Source organism: Salvia miltiorrhiza, chromosome 5, assembly GCF_028751815.1.
Source record: "Salvia miltiorrhiza cultivar Shanhuang (shh) chromosome 5, IMPLAD_Smil_shh, whole genome shotgun sequence".
Classification (NCBI taxonomy): Eukaryota; Viridiplantae; Streptophyta; class Magnoliopsida; order Lamiales; family Lamiaceae; genus Salvia; species Salvia miltiorrhiza.
The window spans coordinates 48192734-48216100 of record NC_080391.1 but is presented as its reverse complement, the minus strand read 5'-3'; the positions used below and the strand labels follow the sequence as shown (position 1 = coordinate 48216100).

At 38.4% G+C, this 23367-nt stretch overlaps 1 protein-coding gene and 1 pseudogene across 1 annotated transcript; both read right to left on the bottom strand.

Annotated features, from left to right (window-relative positions):
- Window positions 1-3368: 3368 nt before the first annotated feature.
- LOC130987103 (probable carotenoid cleavage dioxygenase 4, chloroplastic) lies at window positions 3369-6362 on the bottom strand (annotated as a pseudogene).
- Window positions 6363-15467: 9105 nt separating this feature from the next.
- On the bottom strand, window positions 15468-16529 carry LOC130987102 (uncharacterized). Its single transcript, XM_057910720.1, has 2 exons — window positions 15944-16529; window positions 15468-15824 (listed from the first exon to the last, which is right to left on the bottom strand). Exons 1-2 carry the CDS (start codon window positions 16325-16327, stop codon window positions 15501-15503), a joined length of 708 nt encoding a protein of 235 aa, XP_057766703.1. The 5' UTR covers window positions 16328-16529; the 3' UTR covers window positions 15468-15500.
- Between the last annotated feature and the right edge of the window lie 6838 nt (window positions 16530-23367).

The window sequence follows — 23367 nt, the reverse complement described above, 5'->3', positions numbered from 1 at the left end:
TCGCCGTTATAGGCGTCACCGCCACTCTCTCGCGATGAAGAAAGAGGAGTCAGATTTACTCCCTTTTTTGTGCACGGAGAACTGGGAAGACGTCCTAAGAGAGAGGGAAGAGACGACTGTCGATGAGGTCGTGCGCGATCGTGGAGAGGCTGCCGGCGGCGATTGGTGGAGTGAATGTTCCCCTGCATTACGACGGATGCTTGAGAGCATGTTTCCTGCTCTAAAAGGGTGAGATTGTTCTTATTATACTGATTGATCCCTCTGTTTATTGCCTTAGTACCTGTGGTCCTCTGTCTCGATTCGGAGTACATTGTGGTAGATGGAATCCCTATGCTGAGATGATGATTTTATGCTCATTTCTTCAATTAAGTTCAATGCTAGACATCTATGATTAAACTTTAGGAAATTAATGAGATTGTGGGCTGTGTCCCCTTCATTTTGTGTGTTGGCTGCTCATTGGTTCTTTCTTGATCAAGATTGTTGAGTGACTGAATATGGTGTGTGCCCTTTGTGTTCACTTATGTGTTGGTATGAGGGCTGTGATCCCTTTGTGCTCACTTATGTGTTGGTATGAGGGCTGTGTCCCCCTTTGTGCTCACTTATGTGTTGGTATGAGGGCTGTGTCCCCCTTTGTGCTCACTTATGTGTTGGTATGAGGGCTGTGATCCCTTTGTGCTCACTTATGTGTTGGTATGAGGGCTGTGTCCCCCTTGTGCTCACTTATGTGTTGGTATGAGGGTTGTGATCCCTTTGTGCTCACTTATGTGTTGGCATGAGGGCTGTGTCCCCCTTGTGCTCACTTATGTGTTGGTATGAGGGTTGTGATCCCTTTGTGCTCACTTATGTGTTGGCATGAGGGCTGTGTCCCCCTTGTGCTCACTTATGTGTTGGTATGAGGGTTGTGACCCCTTTGTGCTCACATGTGTGTTTGTATGAAGGCTGTCAAAAACTAATCTTTATAAAAAAAACCAACTGCACTTACAAAAAAAAAACCAACTGCACTTACATAGGCCCCTTTACACTTTCAGGCTGTGAGGCATTTACAAAAAGGCAACTTTACAAAAAGTATTCTTTACAAAAATACATAGGCCCTGTTCTTGCAAGTAATTAAGTGGAGGCATCTTCAATCAAATTCATTTGATTGAAGGCTGCCTCCATTCCATCAAATGCATTATCTTCTATCCCCAACTGCACTTTCAACTGGTCTATGCCCTCTACCTCTCCTTTTTCAAACAAATAGGCAATACACTCTTGCACTAGCTCCTTTGGGACCTCCAATGCCATTGGCAAATTACCTTGTCTTGCAAGCATTCCCTTCTTCATGTGTGGGAGTTTATAACAATTTTGGCCTCTAACTTTCATGATTTCAGTTAAGCATCCCTGTAGGCTCAAAAACACATTGTTTAAAGTTGTTGGACTAAGCTCCTCAAAAGATTTCTGAACTGCCTTCACTAGCTCCCCTTCATTTGTGCAAACTGATTGTACTTGCAAGCTTTGAATAGCCCTAAACCAACCCAAGTCATTGATGTTGGTGTCCGGGCTATTTGGAGGTTGATGAATAATCCTGATATCAAAACCATTTGCACTTGCTGCAGCTCTGAAATCTGGATCACTGTCTTTTATATGTGGCTTAGCATTATCTTGCTGGATGTATATAGTTTTGCTTGCAAATTGGGGCCATTTGGCCATAATTGCAGGAATAAGCTGTATATATAGCCAACAAACTGAAATTAAACATTCTTACATAGGAAATTAAGCTTCATATGAACTCAACAAAATAAAACCAACTAACTGTGCAGTACAATGTATACATATCTCGGCTGTTCTCCATACCTTGTAGATGAAGCTATCCTTCATCACTTGTCTAGTGATGGACTGGATTGGTTTCTCTTCCATTGTTCCAGCCTCCCTGTTCTTGCTTCTTCTTTTGGCTGGTACCATCTCAGTGAAAGGGAAAATCCCTATTTTGCCATCGAATAACACACTCCCATCTTCATCGAATAAAGGCCTACATACTGCACATGGGAACATAACCTTTTTAATGAAAGTCTTACTTTTGCATGTGCGATGTGGTTCTGTTTCTGCCGGAGTCAAGTAAAATTTGTGGTTTGCTTTGGTGATGTAGAACCACTTCTCATCAACATGCACTACATTGTCCATGTTCTTGAACTTTAGGACATTGCATATCCTGTCATACACAATCTGTTCTAGAGAGAACCGCAGCCGCAATAACTTGTTGGGGGCTGTCAAATCTGGTCGGATGGCACTTGAATGAGGTCTGATCAGCCCCTTTGAGATCCATCTACCCACTGTACTCTTTGAGCAACTTATGCCGGTTGCTAGCCTTCGAATTGTGCCCCTTTTGTGCAATTCAAGACTTGAAATGAGTTCTAAATCTATTTGCACTCTTTTCCTTCTACTCTTGTTGATTTTTTTGCTTTGAACACTAATCAACTGACCTTGTGATTGTTCCTCTTTTGCAGCCTTCCATAAACGGGCGATAGAACTCCGACAACATCCCCATTTCGCCATGGCAGCCGTATGCGTCCCGTAGTGGAGCTTCCCATTTGTAGAGTTTTGAAGAAGAAACAATGCAATAGCTTGTCTTTCTTCACTAGTTAGATCTTTCCTTCTTGTCATCTTCTTTTTCTTTTTTTTCTTTTTTGGTGGGAAGTGTTTTTTGAGCTATGAATCTGTGTAGAATTGCTGCCGAAATTTTGATGAAATTAGTGTGGCAAAGACCCCTTTTATAGGGATTGTAAACATATCTTTTGGTGGGAATTTTAAATTCAGTTTTTGTGCAATTTAATTGAAGCAGCGCCTTTTTTACCTTTTCAGTTCAGTTTTTAAATTCAACTTTTTTGTGCAATTAAATTTAGCTTTTGTGCAATTCAGTTTTTAATTGGATGCGCTAATTTGAAAAAAATAATAATGGGAAAAAAAGGATTCAAATTGAAATTCTGTGCAGTACAAATAAATTTAATTAATTAATTAAATTAAAATTCCAAAAATTAATTATTTAAAATTTTAAATTTCAAGTCAAAACTTAAAATAAAAGTCAACAAATTCATTAAACTTAAACTAATCAATACACTAATGGTGGTGGGCCATAACACTTTAACACCTAAACTACCTCTCCTTAATCTCCGTGCCCAAATGAAGTGTGTCTTCATTATTGGGACGGAGGGAGTAATAATTAATTGTACTGTGAGTGAAAAAAATGGTTCACCGTGTGATAGAAAGTTTTTAAAAGTAAAAATTGATTAATTTTTGTAAACGTCCCAAAATAGTAAAAAAAGAGACTATTTTTTGTAAACGAGGGAGTATGTTTTTAAATTTACTGGTTTTATTCTTGGTCTTTCACAAAATTAGGAAAGAAAGTATTTTATTGAAGAGAGAAAAAAACACACAGATCACACATACACAAATAGAAATGAAAATAGATGGAAGTTTTCAAAGTTTATTAAGGTCGGCCTCCGGCACGAAGAGGCCGTGGAAGCCGTCGGGAATCCGCTGCGGCAACCTGACGGCGGCGACAATGTCAAGCGTGGGAGACTTGGCATCCATCACCAAAAACTTAGATTCTTGGGCATTCGCATCATGTACGTATGTTACTAAGTAGCCATCATCCTCCTCCGCCGCCGGATTGTTGGGATCCCGCGCCACAAAGTAGGGCTCACCGCCGCAGCAGCCTCGGCCGTAGAGGCGGCTAGCCACCGTGCAGCCACTGCCATCCTTGTCGTCCAATGATAGGTCTAGCTTCACCACGCCTTCCCACGACTTTTCACCTAATACTGATGCATATACATATCTACACATGCACACATATTCAAAATTAATTTTGATAACTTACTAATTAACTTCTCTTTCATTAATATATGTATGTTTCACAAATCAAGCTTCAATGTACTTATCGAATCTTTGTATAGTACTATATATATATATAAGAATGTCTAGTTTGGCCTATTAGCTCTATATATCTATATATATATATCCCATCACAACATACATAAACTGACAAACTATCCAGTCTGGCCAATTTGTTGAATATTAAGATATTCGATCGTATCATGTCATCATGTATGTATCCTTTCCATTTACTTGAATAAGTTGGTTAGTAAAAGAATCGATTGGGATCCTCTATATCCATGCACTTTTTGGTCCCCCTTAATATTATATACATACGGGAGTTGTAGTTACTATTTATTTATTTAAAAATTTCTTAAATTATTAATCTCTAGTACATTAGTTTGGTATTATAATTTATTAATATATAAAGACTTAATTATTATATTTTTTTTACATTCAACTTTACAATTTTTAGTTAATAATTGATTATTGGGTGTGTATATATTGTTCCATAAGTTTTAACATTATTTACTTAATTATAGAATTAATAAGGTTCAGTTTTTAGTCATAAATGTGAAGATTCATTAATAAGGAGTATTTTTATTTTTATACTTCGTCCCTCAAACATCTTCATCTCTTTTTATTTTGGTCTATCCTCGAAACATCTTTCTAACTTATTTTTGGAAATAATTCCACTAACTTTTACCTTTACAATTTTCACTTTTTGTGGGACTCATTCTCTACTTTTCAAATACACAATTAACTTTTACCCTTACAATCTTCATTTTTTGTGGGACTCATTCTTCACTGTTTAAATACACAATTAATTTTTATTGAAACTCGTGTCACTCTTCGTTAGGAAGATGTTTGAGTGACGGAGGGAATAATTACTAAAATAGTAAACTTAAAAAAGGAAATAAATTTTTAAAAATTAACAATATCTATTTAATTTTTTTTATTAGGATTTCACTAAAGATAAAATAATCTAATTATATAAAAAATAATTAGAATTAATACATTTTTATTTTTGTGACTAACTTTAAGCTTTTGTTAATCAAAAATGGTGAGTGTAATAACATTAACATTACCGGGTTTTTTTGGCAGCGTAAGCAGGATTAATGACTCCCAAATCAAGAGACTTGGTGGAGAGCCGGCGGCGGCGCACCGTCTTCTTCTCCACATCAATGGTGATCTTCTCCAACGTGATCTCCGCCAAATGAAAATTCTCCAAGAACTTGTTCACCGCCGTGCCGTTGGAAGCCACCACAGTAATGGCGGCGCCGCCGTCCTCCTCCCACGCATTGACGCAGTGCATCATGTTGAGCCCCGGCGAATCAACCCACCACATCTCCCCGTCATCCTCCGCGTACTTGGGAATCACCCCCACGCGCGGCACCTTCGCCAGATCCACCCCCTACCGGCGACCTCCCCCGGGCGAACCACCACGGGTTCACCATCCACCTGTATGTCCGGGAACACCGCGTACTTCTCCGTCACCGCGAAGTCGTGCGTGCACGAGCACGCGCCGATGGAGGATATCGGCACGCCCCGCCCCTTGCGCCCGTCCGCCCCCACGCGGAAGAACGTGAGGAAGGGGCGGACGACGTCGTACGTGTACGCGAAGGCCTCGCCCGTGGCGCGGTCGACCTTCGGGTGCGCCGTCATCCGCACCATCGGCTCGCTCGTCTCGAAGTCGTGGCGGCCTAGGGTCTCGACGTCGCCCTCCGCCGTCACTCTGACGGCGTAGGGGATGTCGGTCTCGCAGAAGGCGAGGAGGCGGCCGGCGATGAGGTACACCGTGGCGTTGGCGCCGCCGAAGCCGTGGGTGGCCGGGTCGAACTGGCCGGCGAGGACGCGCGCGGTGGTGAGCAGCAGGCGAGCGGTGGAGGCGGCGAGGCCGCCGCTGAAGGAGCTGAGAACCCTAGGGACGAAGGGGCGGCCGGCTGCACGCTCCACTGCGTGTTTGTGCGTTTTGACGTAGCGGCAGCAGAAGGTGGCTTTGCCTTGGGAGATTCTGATGACGTGAAGCATGCCGTCGCCCTCGAAGAAATGGTGAGGGCTCTTTGGGATGAACTGAGGGTTGGGGCCGTTGCGGATGTAGGCGCCGTCGAGGCAGGCGGGGAGGGCGCCCTCCACCACCGGGCACGGGGTCGGGGGCAGCTCGTCCACGGGGGCCGAGTGCCCGGAGAGGACGTGCTCGGGGTCGATGCTGGGGTGGAGGGCTGAGTCCATGAAGTTGATGATGAAATCATCTAGTTTGTCCAACATGCTTGAGACCAATGGCTTGTTGGTGATGGAGGGTGGTGATGAATTTTTTAGGGTTTGTGAAGTCTGGTTGGATTTGGTGAGAGAAGATTTGGGTATTGTGATGCTGGATTGATGGTGAATGCTACTACTTCTCTTAGATGATGTGATTAATGAAGGGAGGAAAGAGGAAGAAAGCTGGGTTGATTCCATCACAAATTTTGGTTGCATTTTGTGATATTGCTGTTTCAGGTAAGATGCATGGAGAAACCATTTTATAGAGTTTTCACGCGATTGAAAAGAAAGGTTCTAAATTAATACTCCCTCCGTCCATGAAAGAACTTCCTAGGAGGGAGTGACACGAATTTTAAGAAAAAATATTGTTGAGTGTATTGAGAGTGGATAAAAGGTAGTTGAGTGTATTGGAAATAGTGAAAATGTATTATAATTAATATTGAGAGTTGTGAAAAGTGAAAAGTAAGAGGATTATAAGTGGTGAGGTATAGTCCAAAAATAGGTAGTAAGTTCTTTTGTGAACGTCCTAAAGAGGAAAGATATGAAGTTATTTCGTGGACTGAGGGAGTAGTATATGTCAAGAAATATCTAAAAAATATTAACGTACACCACCACCCCATGATAATAATTATCATGAATTGAAGTGGAAATGAGAGAAAATCGGCCAATTTTTTTTCATATTGTCTTGAAAATATTATCCACCAAAAAGAATATGTGAAAATAGTGAAAAAGTAGTGAAAATATGTGTGTTGAAAATAATTTAATTCCAAAATTTTAAATTCACGTGTTTGGTTGATTTTTTTTTATCAAATAAAGAAAATAATAAAAATTCTGAAAACAAGGAAGATTTTTTTTTTTTTTCTCTCTCAAGTTTTCTTAAGTGCTCTATATTCTTTTTTCTCATTGTTGGGATTCTTGTGTCTTTAATTTTATAGTATTTAGTAGTGTTTTGTATTATTATTAATATTATCATAATGAAATAAAAATCCATTATTATTAATATATTTTTATTATTACTATTGTTTTATTATTATTACTAATTAGCACTGTTTTTTTAGACCACTACTACCTTCTCATATATTTTCAAGAAAATCGTAAGGCCAAAACTTCTATATATGTATGGCCTATAAGATAGACGATTGGATAACGGAAAAATTAGGACGTCCCAATTCAATAGGTCATGTTTTCTTATTTGAATGTTTCAATCAATAGGATCACTTCCTAAAATGAAAAGTTAATATCTCTATTTCTCTCTCGCACTTTTAGGACAAAAATGTATTTTTAAAAAATTACACTTTTTTCATATTTTATTATAAATTATTCGTCTTTTAATATCGATGTCCAAATTAGTGATCTATTGAATTATGACAGAGGGAGTAATAAACAACACAACCAACAGTAAGGAAGAATTTGAGGGGAGAACTTAATAGTGCTGATCACAAAAGAAGTTCTACCAATTATACTTGAATTCCTAACCTATGTAAGCACCCTAAATGCATTATTCGAGATGGCAAACTGTTGACTATATTATTATTATTATTATTATTATTATTATTATTATTATTATTATTATTATTATTTAGGGTTTAGGGTACTACTACCACCACTTGCAGCTACTATTACTACTGCTACTGTATTATTAATTTAATTTTAGTGTTTATGCATACTTTTAAATCTTTATGAAAATATGGGATTCCGAACTAATTAAACACGACAAATCCTTAAAAAAGTAAGTCCAGATTTGGAATTTTGTTGCGCCATATATGTTTCTCACATTCATTGCTTTACTCCATTATTTGGCGACAACGTAAGAGTAAATCAAGCTGGAAAGTCTAATTAAACTCATCTCTCTCTTGTGGATAGTGATTCTGTCTGCGTGCGAGTAGTTTTCCCACATTTATGTGGTGTAAAAGTTCCGCCTACGTGCAAGTTGTTTATTTAATTATATAATAAATATGTTTTGTAATTTCAAAAGAAAAAAGTTTCAAATAATCCTTTTAATTATCTTCTTTCTCTCTTTTCTCATTTAATTATTTCGGAAAATCACGTATGCATCTCAAATTAAATATTACCTCAAAAACTTCAATTTAATATATAATATGTTATATATGGATTTAAAATAAACGAATTATGATTATTAAAAATATTTCAGTACAATTTATATACGTATAAAATAATATATATATATATATATATATATATATATATATATATATATATATATATATATAGGGAGAGGTTCAAATAAGAACCACTAATTAAAATTAGAACGGAGAACCATTTTAAGCCATTCGATCATCAAGATCTACGGTGGATGGATGCAGATCCTGAGTTCGAATCCTGAAGGCAGCAAAAAATTTATTTTTTTCGGATGCATTAAATTTAACAATGAATGTATTAATTTATATAGCAGATGCATTAATTTTAATGGTTCTTATGTTCTCACGATAATTATGGTTCTCACTATAACCGCACCCGATATATATATATATATATATATATTAGTGACGGATTCGGAAATTTTGATTTGAGGGTGCAACGCGAGTTCTGAAGAACAAAAGAGGACGTCTAAGTTAGAGAGGAAGATTTTCTTTTAAGAATTCTAAAAGAAAAATAAATTATTTAGAAATACAAATAAATTCACATTTTAAATAAGTAAAAATACGATTTACAAATGAGTTGGATATTTTATCAAATAGGCATATGAGAATGAGACCTAATTTAGATGATGAAAGTGTAGTAGACTAGTAGTACCTTACAAATGGATGAAAGAGCTCGCGACGATAAGATTGAACGCCAGAGGAATTCAAGTGCAAAGAAGATTTATTTTTTTCCACTCAGGATCTCACCTCTCTGTTTCTCTCTTTGCGCGTGTATACGAGCTTTATATATATATATATATATATAAATAACGATTTCTTATCTTTTTTATGATGACTCAATCTTCGATTTATTAGTTTGAGGAAAAGCTTCTTATCAATTAAATTGCGCTTCGATGTTGAGTTTTTGTCTATATCAAATAGCCGGCGATATTTCCGGTCTTAGGATTTGTTTGAGAGGAAGAAATGGATGCTTTTGGACATCTGGATTCTTCAAAATTGGGAAACAAAAATTAAGCAAACATTATATTTTTAAAATTTCAAATTTTGTGACTACTAGGTTTGAAAAGATTCCTAGCTAGCTTGTAAACTTAATTTCATGAAATGAAATACTACTATAATTTTCTTTACAGTTTTATATAGTTAATTGAAATTTTCGACCAAGTCATATAATTTAATGGTGTCCTTCCTTTTTATAAGAATAGGATATATTCATCATATGAATCTCAATCCCGTTTATTGTGAAAACTGCGCATGCAATTTGTAATTGTTTCTTTCTTTTCTTTTTTTTGGACTTTGGGGGAGGGGAGCAGTGGGGTTTGAACCCTAGATCCCAGTGTTCGTAGACAGAAGTTCGCATTGCTTGGTGTCCCTTTAGGTACTACTTGTAACTATTTTTTAATTGATCAAAATAAGGGAAATTAATTACGAGAAACTTATAAAGGTGTAAATTTTGAATTAATTTTTTTCAAGTTAATACAGACATTCGAACTTGTTTTATCCAATCATTCAATGTCATGAATTCCGTATGTAAAGTTAAAAAAAAAACATTAATACAAAATACATAGGAGTATATTGAAATTACTATAATATATGAAAGAAAACAGTGAATAAAATCAAACCATTGTCAGGAGATACAAATGATTTTAGCAAAGTGCGTAATCTAATATTATTTCAGTGTAATACACCCAAAGTGATAATATAATAAAAGCAAAGCATCTTACATCTAAAAATAAAGATAAGCAAAGCATCTATAATTGAGAATTTGTTATATATACGACTTGTCGTTTCAAACGCATTACATTAATTATCATCGTTTGAATTAAAAATCTGAACGCTAAACACGATAAATATTTAAAAAAGTAAGTTCGGATTTGGATTTTTCACTATCCAATGTACATAATCTTATAATATTATCTCTTTTGTGAATTAGTAACAATACTCCCTTCGTCCACAAAATATTGCCCTACTTACCTTTTTTTTTTTGATGAATAATTTCTTTATAAATAATACAAACCACACACACACCCCACCTATGGTGGTTATAGTGGCCGAGAGTACTCGAACCTGTGACCTCTTGGACAACAGGCAACCACCCCATCCACTAGGCCATCCCAAGGGGACCCTACTTGCCCATTTTTCCTTATCCACAAAGTAATGTCATACTCTGCTTTTTGTACCACTACACCCTTTTTTCTTTTATTTATTTACCATCAATTGCCACTAATAGACCCACCATCAACAACTTATTTCATTTTTATATTCTACTTTATTACACTTTATTAATAGTGGACCCACCACATAACACCTTTAACACTTTAGTCAACTACCTTTATCACTTTAGTCAACTACCCTTATATTTTACTCACAACCACTTTATCAGCTTTTTTAAAATATGTGGGCAATACTTTGTGGACGGAAGGAGTAGATTTTAAACACCCATCACATTAAACTCGAACTCAAGATCTATAATTTTAAATATTAATTATTCTATTATTAGACTAATAATACTATAATATTTATATTTCTACGCGCAAAATGTCATTTGAATTGTTTATGGGAAATAATAATTTTATACTAATATTTATATTTCTATGCGCAAAATGTTTTGAATTGTTTATGAGAAATCTACGATGTTATAATATTTAGGGTAAAGGTCACTTTCTGTCCCATCGTTTCAACGAATTCTCAAAAATGTCCCACTCTAACCATAATATCAAAACGGTACACAACCTATCACAATTTTATCACGCGTGTCCCGTAAAAATTTTCCGGGAATCGGAAACTTACGTGGATTGCCGGACTTACACCATGTCAATTCCACGTGGACTCATTTAATCTAGGTGGAATGAATTTTTTTTGCAGCCATTTTATTAACTCTAAAACGGCACCGTTGCTGCAGCACACTTCGTCTTCTTCTTCTTCTCCTCGTCAAAGAAAAATTCAGACGCAGAACGGCAGAAACGTTGGTGTCTTCGTCTTCTTCAATTCACGGCGCCCTTCTTCGTCTTCAATCGCGGCGGATTCCTTCGTCTTCTTCAAATTGCGCAGGAAACGTTGGCGGCTGCTGAAGAAGCCCTAGAGGCGGCTCAAAATTTTCGGTAGGTATCGCCGTCCCCAATCGCAATGTTCTTCAATGCTACTTCTTTAGCTTCTTTCTACATATTTGTTTCAGAATTTCATTCGAAAATTTCCAGAATTTTTTCGAAAATTCCCAAAATGTTCGAATCTGCTGTACAATACATATTGCCCAGAATTTCCAAATTTCCAAATGGATTTTCGAAACATAATGGATTTAGGGAGAAGCACAGAATACATCTACATGCTGAAATTTCCTTTAGATTTTCCTTTAGATTTTCGAAAATTTCCAAATTTATGTATATTGCACAGAATACATCTACATTCTGAAATATATTCTCTAATACTCCTAAACATATTTTTTTGCAGATATAATATAATGGATAAACTTGTGGTTAGGCTTAGATTGTGGCATGGAGGGATTTTTCTCAGTGGTAGAGAGTATGAATTCAAAGAAGCATTTGATATTCCCGAGTATGACATATTTGAATGGGAGGATGCTTTTGTTAATGAGTTGGTGGCTGCCGATTTTGGGTATGATGATGTAGGTAGATATGCATTTAGAGATAAAATCAGTGGTGAGTTTGTGTTTGTGGATCCGTATGATGAGAAGGTTGATTTTGTGTCTCTTGCATTAACATATGTGGATGATGAAACAAAGATCTTGGAAATATTTTGTGATTGCAAGAAAGAAGAAAATGAGGATGATGGAGGACCAACTGTTGAGAAAAAGGGTAAGGAAAAGGTGGTAGAAGAGGGAAGACCAACCGTTGAGAAAAAGGGTAAAGAAAAGGTGGTAGAAGAGGGAGGACCAACTGTAGACAAAAAGGGTAAAGAAAAAGTGGTAGAAGTTGATGTAGGTGAGTGGGGACCAACTGTGGAGGAGGAGGTATCAACTGATTCAGATCCTGACTTTGATGAGAGGGCCTTTGAAGATGTAGAGAGCTGTGATGATGGGCTGGAAGACATAGACTTTTCGGACGATGATGATGAATTTCTCCTCGCAAGAAAGAATGGCATATCACGAAAGAATGACAAAGGCAAGAGTCTTGTGCAGTCTTGTGAAATTGAGAGTGTGAAGGCAACAGTACAAGCAAAAGATGTCGAGGATGAGGATGACCTGGACTCAGACACTTCTTGTGAAAGCACTGATGTTGAAGGCAAGAGAAAGATTAAGTCCAAGTTGTACTCGAAGAATATTCCTTTCAAGGATCTGAAGATAGAACTTGGAATGAGATTTAAAGATCCTAAGGAATGTCAGAATGTTGTTAGGCAATGGGCTGTTGCAAATGGATACAACATTAGGTGGACAAAGAGTGCCCATGGGAAAGTGGCTGCCGTTTGTGTAGATGGATGTGAGTGGCGGTTGTATGCTTCAAAGATCCATGGAGAGCCGACATGTATAATCAAGACTCTAACTGGTGAGCACACATGTGTACGAGCTGCTTCCAATCGACAAGTAGGTACGAAGTTCGTGGCAAACCATTTTAGGGAGAAGATTAGGAGCAACAACAACATCACAATCAAAGACATGATAAACGAGCTGCGCGTGACTTTCGGAGTCGTTGTTAGGCCAGTTACGTGCTATAGAGGGAGAAAGATGGCATTGGAATCCATAAGAGGTACTTTTGATCAGCATTATGCGAAGCTAAGATCATATGTTTCAGAGTTGATGTTGTCAGATAAGGAGGGGCGTTTTGAGTTGAAGACTTATCTTGATAAGCACGATCGACCCGTGTTTGAGAGATTCTATGTAGGTTTTTCAGCCCTACGGAAAGGATTTCTTATTGGCTGCAGAAAGTATATTGGGTTTGATGCATGCTTCTTGAAGACGGTTCTAGGAGGAGCATTGTTGGCCGCTGTTTCTAAAGATTGCAATAATCGGATGTACCCCGTTGCATGGGCAGTTGTTGAGAAAGAAAATGAGGAAAGTTGGACGTGGTTTTTTGAGCGTCTCTTCGAAGAACTGCACATTGGTGACGGCTTAGGATGGACCTTTATGAGCGATAAGCAAAAGGTATAAACAAAAGGATTACAGTTCATTACTCATAATTGTTGTTTACAGTTCATAATTGATTACAGTTCATTTTTCATTTGATTACAGTTCATTATTCATAATTGATTACAGTTCATTTTTCATTTGATTACAGTAGATTTCTTTCTCAATTTTTCCTAATTGTTGTTTATGTATAGGGGTTGATAAATGGCATTCAAAAACTTGCGCCACATAGTGAGCACAGACATTGCGCGAGGCACATATATGCCAATTGGAAGAAGAATTTTAGTGGCCCGAAGTACAAGGCGTTGTTTTGGAATATTGTCAAGGCAACATGCAAGGTAGACTACGAGTGGGCATTGAACGAGCTGAAGAAGAACAGCACAGAGGCTGCCAATGACTTTGAAGCACGAGGTCCAGCTGCATTTTGCAAGGCTTTGGTAAATTCCTTCACAAAAACTGACTTGGTGGACAATAATGTGAGTGAGACCTTTAACTCTTACATTCTAAAGGCAAGAGACAAGGTACTTATTGATATGTTAGAGGATATTCGTACTATGATCATGACAAGGCTATATGAGCTCTCAACTAGCATGTCTAAAAGTCTTCATTCCTCTGATCCACTATGTCCCAATATTAGGAAAAAATTGAATAAGCTTCAAGGTTTAGTGAGATATTGTGATGTGAGGCCGGCTGTTGGGAATAAGTTTGAGGTGCATATGAATGATGACACACACGTAGTATCTTTGATTGATTGTGATTGCACATGTAGAGCATGGGAGTTGACAGGTATTCCGTGTTGTCACGCCTTAAGTTGCATATTTCACAATAGAGATGATCCTGTGGCTTTCATTGATCGGTTTTACTATAAAACCAACGCTGTGGAATGCTACAACTTTGGTTTGAAGCCTCTGCGGGGATATAAGTCGTGGCCGGTTGTGACCGAATCGCCTATCTTACCTCCTAAATATTCAAGACTGACGGGAAGGCCAAAGAAGCGTCGGATTAGAGGGCTTGATGACCAACAAAATGCTACGAAGACAAAATTGTCGATGCGTGGTTTACGCATGTCTTGCAAGAACTGCGGTGGATTTGATCACAATAAGAGAACGTGTAAAGAGCCCACAACAATGCCACAGGTTAGTCTTTTCAGTTGAGTTTAAGGGATGCTAATAGATTGTAACTGGTCAAATAATATATGATGGTTTTTGTTTAGGAAAATGCGAGCTCAGCCGAGGGCACCGAGGTCAGCCAAGGTCAGCCGACCAAAAAGCCTAGGGCACCGAGGGCACCGAAGGGCAGCGAGGCACAAACTGATGGCACCGAGGGCATCCAAGGTCAGCCGACCAAAAAGCCTAGGGCACCGAGGGCACCGAAGGGCAGCGAGGCACAAACTGATGGCACCGAGGGCAGCCAAGGTCAGCCGAGGGTAGCCGAAGGCAGCGTGCCACGAGGTAGGCAGCCGAGGGCGCCTCCGAGTTCAATGTTTCAACCCCCAAGGCCAAACAATCTAGCCAAGTTTGTCAAGCAGAGAGAGATTCGCACAGTATGTATCTAAGTTAAGTTTGTTGCAATTTTGTCGAATTAAGTTACAAATGTTATACTTAATCGAACATCCTTCAGGCACGACAAGGATATGGCGCATTTGTATCTCCTGAGACTGGAAATATTTATCTTCGGGTATGTATTAGTTGGACGTGGTTTTTTAAGCTATGTGAAATATGCTCCTCTTGACGTTTTATTTCAGGAACCTGGGACACGCCGTGTGAAGTTTGTCAGTGGTTACAATGCTACTCAACGAGCTGCTCGACCTTCAAAGAAGAAGAAGAATACAGTGGAGTGCACTCCGGGATCGCAAAGTAGCCAAGTGGATGATCCAACCCCTCCTTAGTTGTATCTTTTGGGTTTTTTTTTGGTAGCCAAGTTTAGGCTTTTTGATGAAACTTATCATTTGGATGAAACTTGTCATTTTGATGCTTAGCCGAGACTAATTATTTGGATGCAACTTATCATTTGGATGAAACTTATCATTTGGATGAAACTATGTAATCCAAAGCATTTTGATGCTTCTAGCATTTCATTTGGATGAAACTTGTCATTTTGATGCTTCTAGCATTTCATTTACAGTAACTTAGATTTAAAGTGAAGCAGCAACTCAACTCATTTAAATTAGGGAGAAGTTTGTGTAATGAAAGTCTAAATTTCATTAAACATAACATTTACATAGGAAGACGACGACGGGTGTTCGATACAAACTCAACTCGACCTCCTAAAATCCAAAGCATCATAAACACATATGTTACAATCAATACACAACACAAACTATGAAGTCTACACTTCGTCTCCTTCAATGATCTATTTTCAACACGATACTTATGCATCTTGAACTCTAGGTCGTCCTTCAATTCTTGAAATTTCTCGGCTGCAACCTTTTGCTCCTTCTCAACCAATACGTTGCTTTTCCGTATGCAATGTAGTAGAGCCGCTTTTGCTCTTCCATCAAATGGCTCATCGTACCACACAAAATACTTGCAATCACCCGGCTAAATCAAGAAATACTTTGACAATTACATAGAATTGGACAAAAAAAAAACGCCTTCAAAGAAGAAAAAAAAAAGGAACTTTAACGCAAATTGCAGAAGAAAAAGAAGAAAAACCTTACCAAATTTCCAAATCGACATCTCCAAAACCTCCTACCTGGATTAGCTGTACTAAATGATCGAAGGAGATTACATTCTCCATGACGGCAGTGCTTTCTCTCAAATGAATTCACAGACTCCTCACTGTAAGAGTTCTCCATTCTATGATCTAGGTTGAGAGATTTTGCTCGAGAAATTGAAAATTCAATAAGATATAAGAAAGAGGAGAAGAAGAGTGCAGCGTCTGAAACTAGGGCTGCGATTTGAAGAAGAGTGCAGCGTCTGAAACTAGGGCTGCGATTTGAAGAAGAGTGCTGTGTTCTTTGAAGAGGAGAAGAAGAAGAAGAAGAAGAAGACGAAGTGTGCTGCGTTTTAGGGTTAATAAAATGGCTGCAAAAAAAATTCATTCCACCTAGATTAAATGAGTCCACGTGGAATTGCCATGGTGTAAGTCCGGCAATCCACGTAAGTTTCCGATTCCCGGAAAATTTTTACGGGACACGCGTGATAAAATTGTGATAGGTTGGGTACCGTTTTGATATTATGGTTAGGGTGGGACATTTTTGAGAATTCGTTGAAACGATGGGACAGAAAGTGACCTTTACCCTAATATTTATATTTCTATGTACAAAATGTGAAATTGAACTCAAGATCATTTATAAAAAAAATTAAATGTCTCAATTTTGCCATTTAAATTAAACCTCGTTGGCACATCATTCGAATTGTTATAAAATATAATAACAGCAAAGCATCTCCCATAAAAATAAAAATATAAAGCAATACAGCAAAGCATCTCCCATAAAAACAAAAATATAAAGCGAAGCATGCTATATAAGGAGTATATAATTTGTCATTGTCAGCTGACGCATTACATCATGATTCATGAATCATGATAATCGTTTTTGAATTGAAAATCAGAACCTTACACGCGATAAATAATTTGGAGTATCTAATACTATTTCAATACGCATAACGTCATTTGCCAATAGTGGAAGAATTTAGAAAGACATTATCTATAATCTATAATTTATAATATATTAAAATGGTAATTTTCTTTAAAATCAAGTTTAAATCAATTTCAAATTGAACAGAAATTTTATAATTATAATAAAATTGAAAATTTATTTACCAATTATATCTATTTTTTATTTTCTTTATCTTTATCTTTATCTTTTTTTTTCTTTCTAAAATTATGAAATTCAATTAATTATAAAATATTTTATATGCATGTCAAATTAAAGTTCACGATAAGAGTTATAATTCGATACATTTCATATGCCTAAAAAAAATTTGATGGAGTATATGTTAGGTAAATATTTGATTTAAAATGTAAATTTTATATTTATTTAATGATTGAAATTAAAAAAAATCCTCTCTCCTCTCTCCTCTCTCATTTTTTTTTAATAAATTTATTTTTCGATTCTTTTTTTAATATCTTTTGTGCCTTTTCATAATATCAATTTTTATTATTGTGAATTATTCTATATTTTATATTGAAAATTAAAATAAAATCATCAACTTAATTTCAATAAATTATATAATCAATTTTCATAAATTCGAACAAAATTACTTTAGGATATTGTTCTATTTGATTGATAAATTTATTATGAACGTGAGGAATAACAAAAATTTCTCTCATTAAATGCCTCATTTCTTTTCCATTATTTGTACATAAGAGAATTTCATCATTTTTCATTTCTATTTTTCACTCCAACAAGAAGTAATTATCCCACTATTTTTTGTGTGATAATATTATCCCTCCTTAAAGTGACAATGAGGATTGAAAAATGATTTTTTTTTTGTTATCCCTCTTTTTCTAATAATAAAATTTATCAATCAAAGATAACACACTTTAGAATAAATGCGAACAAAATTATAATCATATTAGTGCGAATGAGATGATTTGCATTGGTCGTTCCGACTAATAGCATCAGTTAGTAGTACGACTAGAACGAATGAGGATTATTCATATCAGTTGTGGTGCACAACGTTCTGGTATGACTAATACGAATAGTCCCAATTCATATTAGATGTACTAGGATGTTGCGCTCCACGACTGATTCAAATTCGTACCAGGTGTACAATATATTTATATTCGATAAATAATTGTGCAAACTTAAAGTAAGGGTATATGTAAATCTCTTCATGTTAAAATTAGTTATAAGTTATTAAAATTAAATTGGTGGCTAATATTTTATTTTCACAATTTATTTTGCATATTTCGCACCATTTACTCTTGCTAATATACTGAAATATACTCCCTCCGTCCACTAATTCAAGGCCTAAGAGATGAAACACGAATTTTAAGAAAAAATGTATTTTTATTAGTTGAGTGGAGAAATGGACCCACATTTTAATAAAGTCAAAGCAAAAAGGCATAAATTGAGTGGAGAAAGTGTACTTTTGTGATTAAAATATGAATAAATACTTACTAAAAATAGATAGGCCTTGAATTGGTGGACGGACCAAAAAGGCAAGTAGGTCTTTAATTAGTCGACAGAGGGAGTAATATATAATAAAGTGATTTATGCTTAATTGTTCTAATTTTAGGGGTTTGCATGAGCTTTATTTTAAGATAATCTTCTGGAAATTGGTGCATTTTATGGTGTATTTTATGTTTTGCAGGAGATTTAGGTTTTCGAGATGAAGAGTGCAAATTTTGGAGAGTTTGGGTTAAGAATCGTGTTTATGTGCATACTCTAGCGTGCCAGAGCAGAGAAGGCCCGCGCCAGAGCGGAAGCCCCGCGCTGCAGAGCAGGGCAGATGCACTCGCCAGAGAAATCAAAGCCAGAGCAGCGAAGTTAACTCGTCAGAGTAGAAAAACCAATCTCCAGAGCAGAGAAACCAATAGCCAGAGAAATCAACGGTCAGACCAGAGAAATCAAAAGGCCAGAGCCAGAACAGCGAAATCACAAGTCAGAGGGGAGAAAAGTCATCGCAGCGAAGTCAGAGCAGAGGAATCACTAGTCAGAGCAGACAAGTGCGCCAGAGCGGATGCCGTTTCTCTGATGGAAGCCGTTTCTCTGGCGAAGTCCATTTCTATGACAACATCCGTTCCTCTGGCAAGAGCTGCGAATTCGGTCAGAATGGAGATGACTTGCAGCGCGCGTCACAGCTGGAAGTTGCCTTATCTTACACGATTTTATTGCCTTTAGAGTTCTACTTTGCATGGCAACTTCCATGGTGATCCATAGGGATTCGAAGTCTATAAATAGGGTCATACTTTTCATTGTAAAAATACACTTTGCCCTAGTTTTAGACGCCATCTTGGAGATCTGTTGGCATCCGAAGCTTAGGATTTAATTGCTTTCTTAGTTTTCGATTTTAGTTGTTTAGGTTTTAATTTAGTTTTGTTTAGTTTTTATTCTTGGATTGTGATTGAGTGACAGCAATTGCACGTTCAAGGATTTTACGGTATTTCGTAATTCAATTCAATTTATTTTGTTTACTCATGTTTACGTTTTTCGTTCATGTTTATGCTTTCTTTTTAATTATGCAATTTAAATTATGCACTTTAGTTTCACGCCTAGATTAGTTGGTTTTTAATTTACAAGTATTTAATTTCATAAGTAGGTTTAATTTAAGTTCTTTAAAATCTTGCCTAGGGTTTAATAGTTCAATTCGCCTAGTTAATTTTAAGTTCGGTTTTTAATTAAGTTTTTAATTCCAAGTTTTAGTTTAATAATCAAACTCTTTACTGCTTTCTTTTATTGCTTTTTCCTACGATACTACTAAAAGCCCTTAAAGACTTTCCTTGAGAGATGACACTGGGTCAACTTACCATCACTAGGATGTCATTGTTCTATTGCAAGTCAACTTAGAGGTGTTTCTAGTTGAGTCAAATTTTGGCGCCGTTGCCGGGGAAGGTTTTAGGCGTTTAATTGTGTCACTTTTCTTTCCGTTTTTCTTGTTTTCTTTACTTTACGTTTTTTTTTTACTTTTCTTTTCCTCCCACCCGGTGCGTTTAATCCGTGTGTTAAGTGTTGTGTATGCAGGGACGCCGTAGTCTGAAAAGAAAACTAACGTCCCCGCTGGATAACACTCGGACACATACCAGAGCAGACGTGTTATACTCTGACTCTGATTCTGAGGCGCATTCTGACTCCAGCTCTGACCGATCAGAGCAGAACACGAAGGAGGAAGCCAGCTCTGACCTCTCTGACCGATCAGAGCAGAACACGAACAAAGAAGAGATGGCCCAGAACATGGAGTACATGGGAGATTTCACCCGGCCCGTCATCGGAGACACCAACACATCGGCTATTGTGCTTCCCACCGCCGTCAGAAATTACAATCTAAAGCCGAATTATTCAAGTCTTCTACCTCTGTTCCATGGGATGCCGAGTGAAGATGCTCTACAATTCATCCGTGATTTTTGCACACAAGTTCAAACCATTCCCTTGCTGAGTCTCACAGAGGACCAACTTAAGCTCAAGTGCTTCCCCTATGCACTCAAAGATCGGGCGAGAACATGGATGCTAACTCTGCCGCCCAACTCTATCACTACGTGGAGAGAAGCGTGTGAAAAGTTCATGCTCAAGTACTATCCCAGCCACAAGACACAGGAGCTCAGGACGCAAATCATGGAATTCACCCAAGGAGTGGACGAGCCCCTACATGAAGCATGGGATAGATTCCAAGAACTCCTTCGCCAGTGCCCGCAACATCAATTTACCAATGTGATGTTGATGCAATACTTCTACGATGGGTTAGTGCAAACTGCCCAATTCATGGTGGACAGCACTGCAGGAGGTAACATAGCTCGAAAGACTACAGCAGAGCTGAAAGAGATTTTCAAAACCTTAGCAGAGAGCTCTCAACAAAAGTTGGTCCGTGGAAAGAGAGTTGAGGCCATCGCTGTGACGAACCAGTTTGAGATGCAGAAACAATTGGCCTCAATCATGCGCGAAGTACAGCAGCTCAAGATGAGCCATATGGAAGCTGCACCTGTCCCTGCGCAGAGCATAAATTATAATCAAAGCAATGATGGATGGAGAGGTCAACACCAAAGGAATTTTCAGCCTGCTCAACAATTCCAGAATGCTCCACAATAGCCAATGCCTCCGCAAAAACAGTCCCTGGAGGAGACTATGCAAGCTTTCATGGAGGTTAGTAAGCAAAACTTTGAGATGACCAAGCAAAGCATGGAGTCTCAGGCTGCCACTATCAAACGCCTCGAGACAACTGTGGGGCAACTGTCGGGCGCGCTGGACCAGCTACAGCAGCAGCAGAGCCAAACTCATCAAGTGCTAGCTCTGGCGAGGATGCCAGAGCAGACTAGGCTGCCAGCTCTGGCGAGGATACCAGAGCAGACTATGCTACCAGCTCTGGCTTGGCAGCCAGAGCAGAGGAGAAAGCCAGCTCTGGCTCGGCAGCCAGAGCAGAGGAGAGAGCCAGCTCTGGCTTGGCAGCCAGAGCAGAGGAGAGAGCCAACTCTGGCTCGGCAGCCAGAGCAGAGGAGAGAGCCAGCTCTGGCTTGGCAGCCAGAGCAGAGGAGAGAGTCAGCTCTGACTCGACAACCAGAGCAGAGGAGAAGGATGACAGAGCAGAGGAGAGCACCAGAGTTGATAAGGCCAGAGCAGAAACTTCACAAATCAAGTACGCCATATCAACCACCGAAGCCCAGCCCGCCTCTGCCACCATCAATAGTTGATCCAACCCAACCATTGCCAAATAAAGAAGATCCAGGAAGTTTCATTATTGGTATTGGTTTGGATCGAGCTAGAGAATTCACCGGCATGTTAGACTTGGGTGCGGCAGTCAATTTGATGCCGTATGCTATTTTTCAGAAATTGGGCAGGAAGGAAGATGAGCTTAAAAGCACAAAAACAAGACTACAACTAGCTGATGGGGCAAATTGTAGCACTCGTGGTATTTTAAAAGATGTTGAAGTCATGGTGAGAGGAATCACGGTGCTAGCCGATTTTGTTGTGCTCGAGGCAGGGCAAGGCATTATAGGAAATAATGGGCGACTTGTTCTACTTGGTCGGCCTTTTATGGCTACTACCCAGACGCGCATTGATGTGGGTTCTGGAACTTTGAGCATGGCCGCATGGGCGGATCTATATGGAAGGTGTAGTGGGCTCCAGCTCAGTGCAAGCCTAAAATTTTGTCTTATATATATTAAATATATTTAGCCTAATATTTATATAGTTCAGTCCTAGCCCAGTCTAACTTTCAGAAAAAAAATGAAAATACCTTTCAATATACTAATAAAAATAAGTTTATTTTTGTAGAAGCTACATTAATTTTTTTTAAAGCATACAACGATAGTTTTTTTATATGCTTTCAATGTATATATTATTGAATCAATAGAAAGAGAATAATTATTTATTATAGTAGGTGATTGAATTTTAATCCTAAGTCTATTAAAATTCTACTTGAACATAAAAATGAACTGTACGGACTCTCGAAAAATTTTGAACCCCCACTTAATACCTTTGAAGGTCAGCCCCCCTATTGACGAATTCTAGATCCGCCCCTGCATGGCCGGGTCTGGTAGATCGGTAACATTCTCCGTTTTTAATAAAAAGCCTATTACTTCTAACTTCTCAATGCATATATGTTCTCTTGTTGAGATTGCTGACCATGAGGAAGAAGTAGAAATTTTCAGAGCTAACTGTCTTTCACCAGCTCTGCCAAGCGCTCCAGCCCTGACTCTTCCGCCAGCTCTGCCCGTTCAGCCAGCTCTGACTACTCCAGCTCTGCCGCTGAATGACAGAGCAGAAATTCCTCCGCCAGCTCTGCCTAATCCAGCTCTGACGCTGGATGACAGAGTAGACATTCTTCCATCTGCTCTGACGACCCCAGCTCTGATGAGCTCAGCTCTGAGCAGTCCGCCAGCTCTGCAGAGTACTTGCCAGAATGTTGCTAAGGAGAAACTGATGTGCACCAGCCCGGAAGAAGACAAAATTATACAAATTTTTCTTGATAATTTGCAGGATGATGAAGCCATTGAAGATCAATTTTTGGCCAAGCTTCCAATCGACGTTAATGTCCTTCATGAGGTGCCAACTACCGTGAAAGAGGGTGCAACCGTTGAGGAAGAACGGGCTCATGTGCCGCCAAGCAAGGATGATACCGTGCCAAGAGTGCAGAGTGCACCACCTTTGGAAAAGAAGAAAGAGGAGAGATCTCGACATAGCTCTTGGTTCGAGAGAATGATGAATGCGATGAGCTCTGCTTGCTCATTAAGAGGACCCGCAGCTGAACTGGAGGATGATGTGCTTTCACGAGGACTAATTCAGCTGACGTTTCATAGCGATTTTGGTTAAGGGATCCTCTACGTCGGGCTGGCGACTTTAAAACTAGCGCTTGGTGGGAGGCAACCCACCGTTGGTTTGTTTATGTTTTTCTTGTTTTGTTTTTCTTGTTCTTTCCTTGTTTTTCGTTGTTTGTTTTGAGTTTTTCCTAAGTTTCGGTTGCTTTGCGGATACTATGATGCGTG

Excerpts from the sequence above, each read along its gene's own strand:
- LOC130987102 (XM_057910720.1), bottom strand. The coding sequence starts at position 16,327 with ATGAATTTTTTTTGCAGCCATTTTATTAACCCTAAAACGCAGCACACT. Across the intron at positions 15,825-15,943 it reads GATGTCGATTTGGAAATTTG|CCGGGTGATTGCAAGTATTT; the intron begins GTAAGGTTTTTC and ends TTCTTGATTTAG.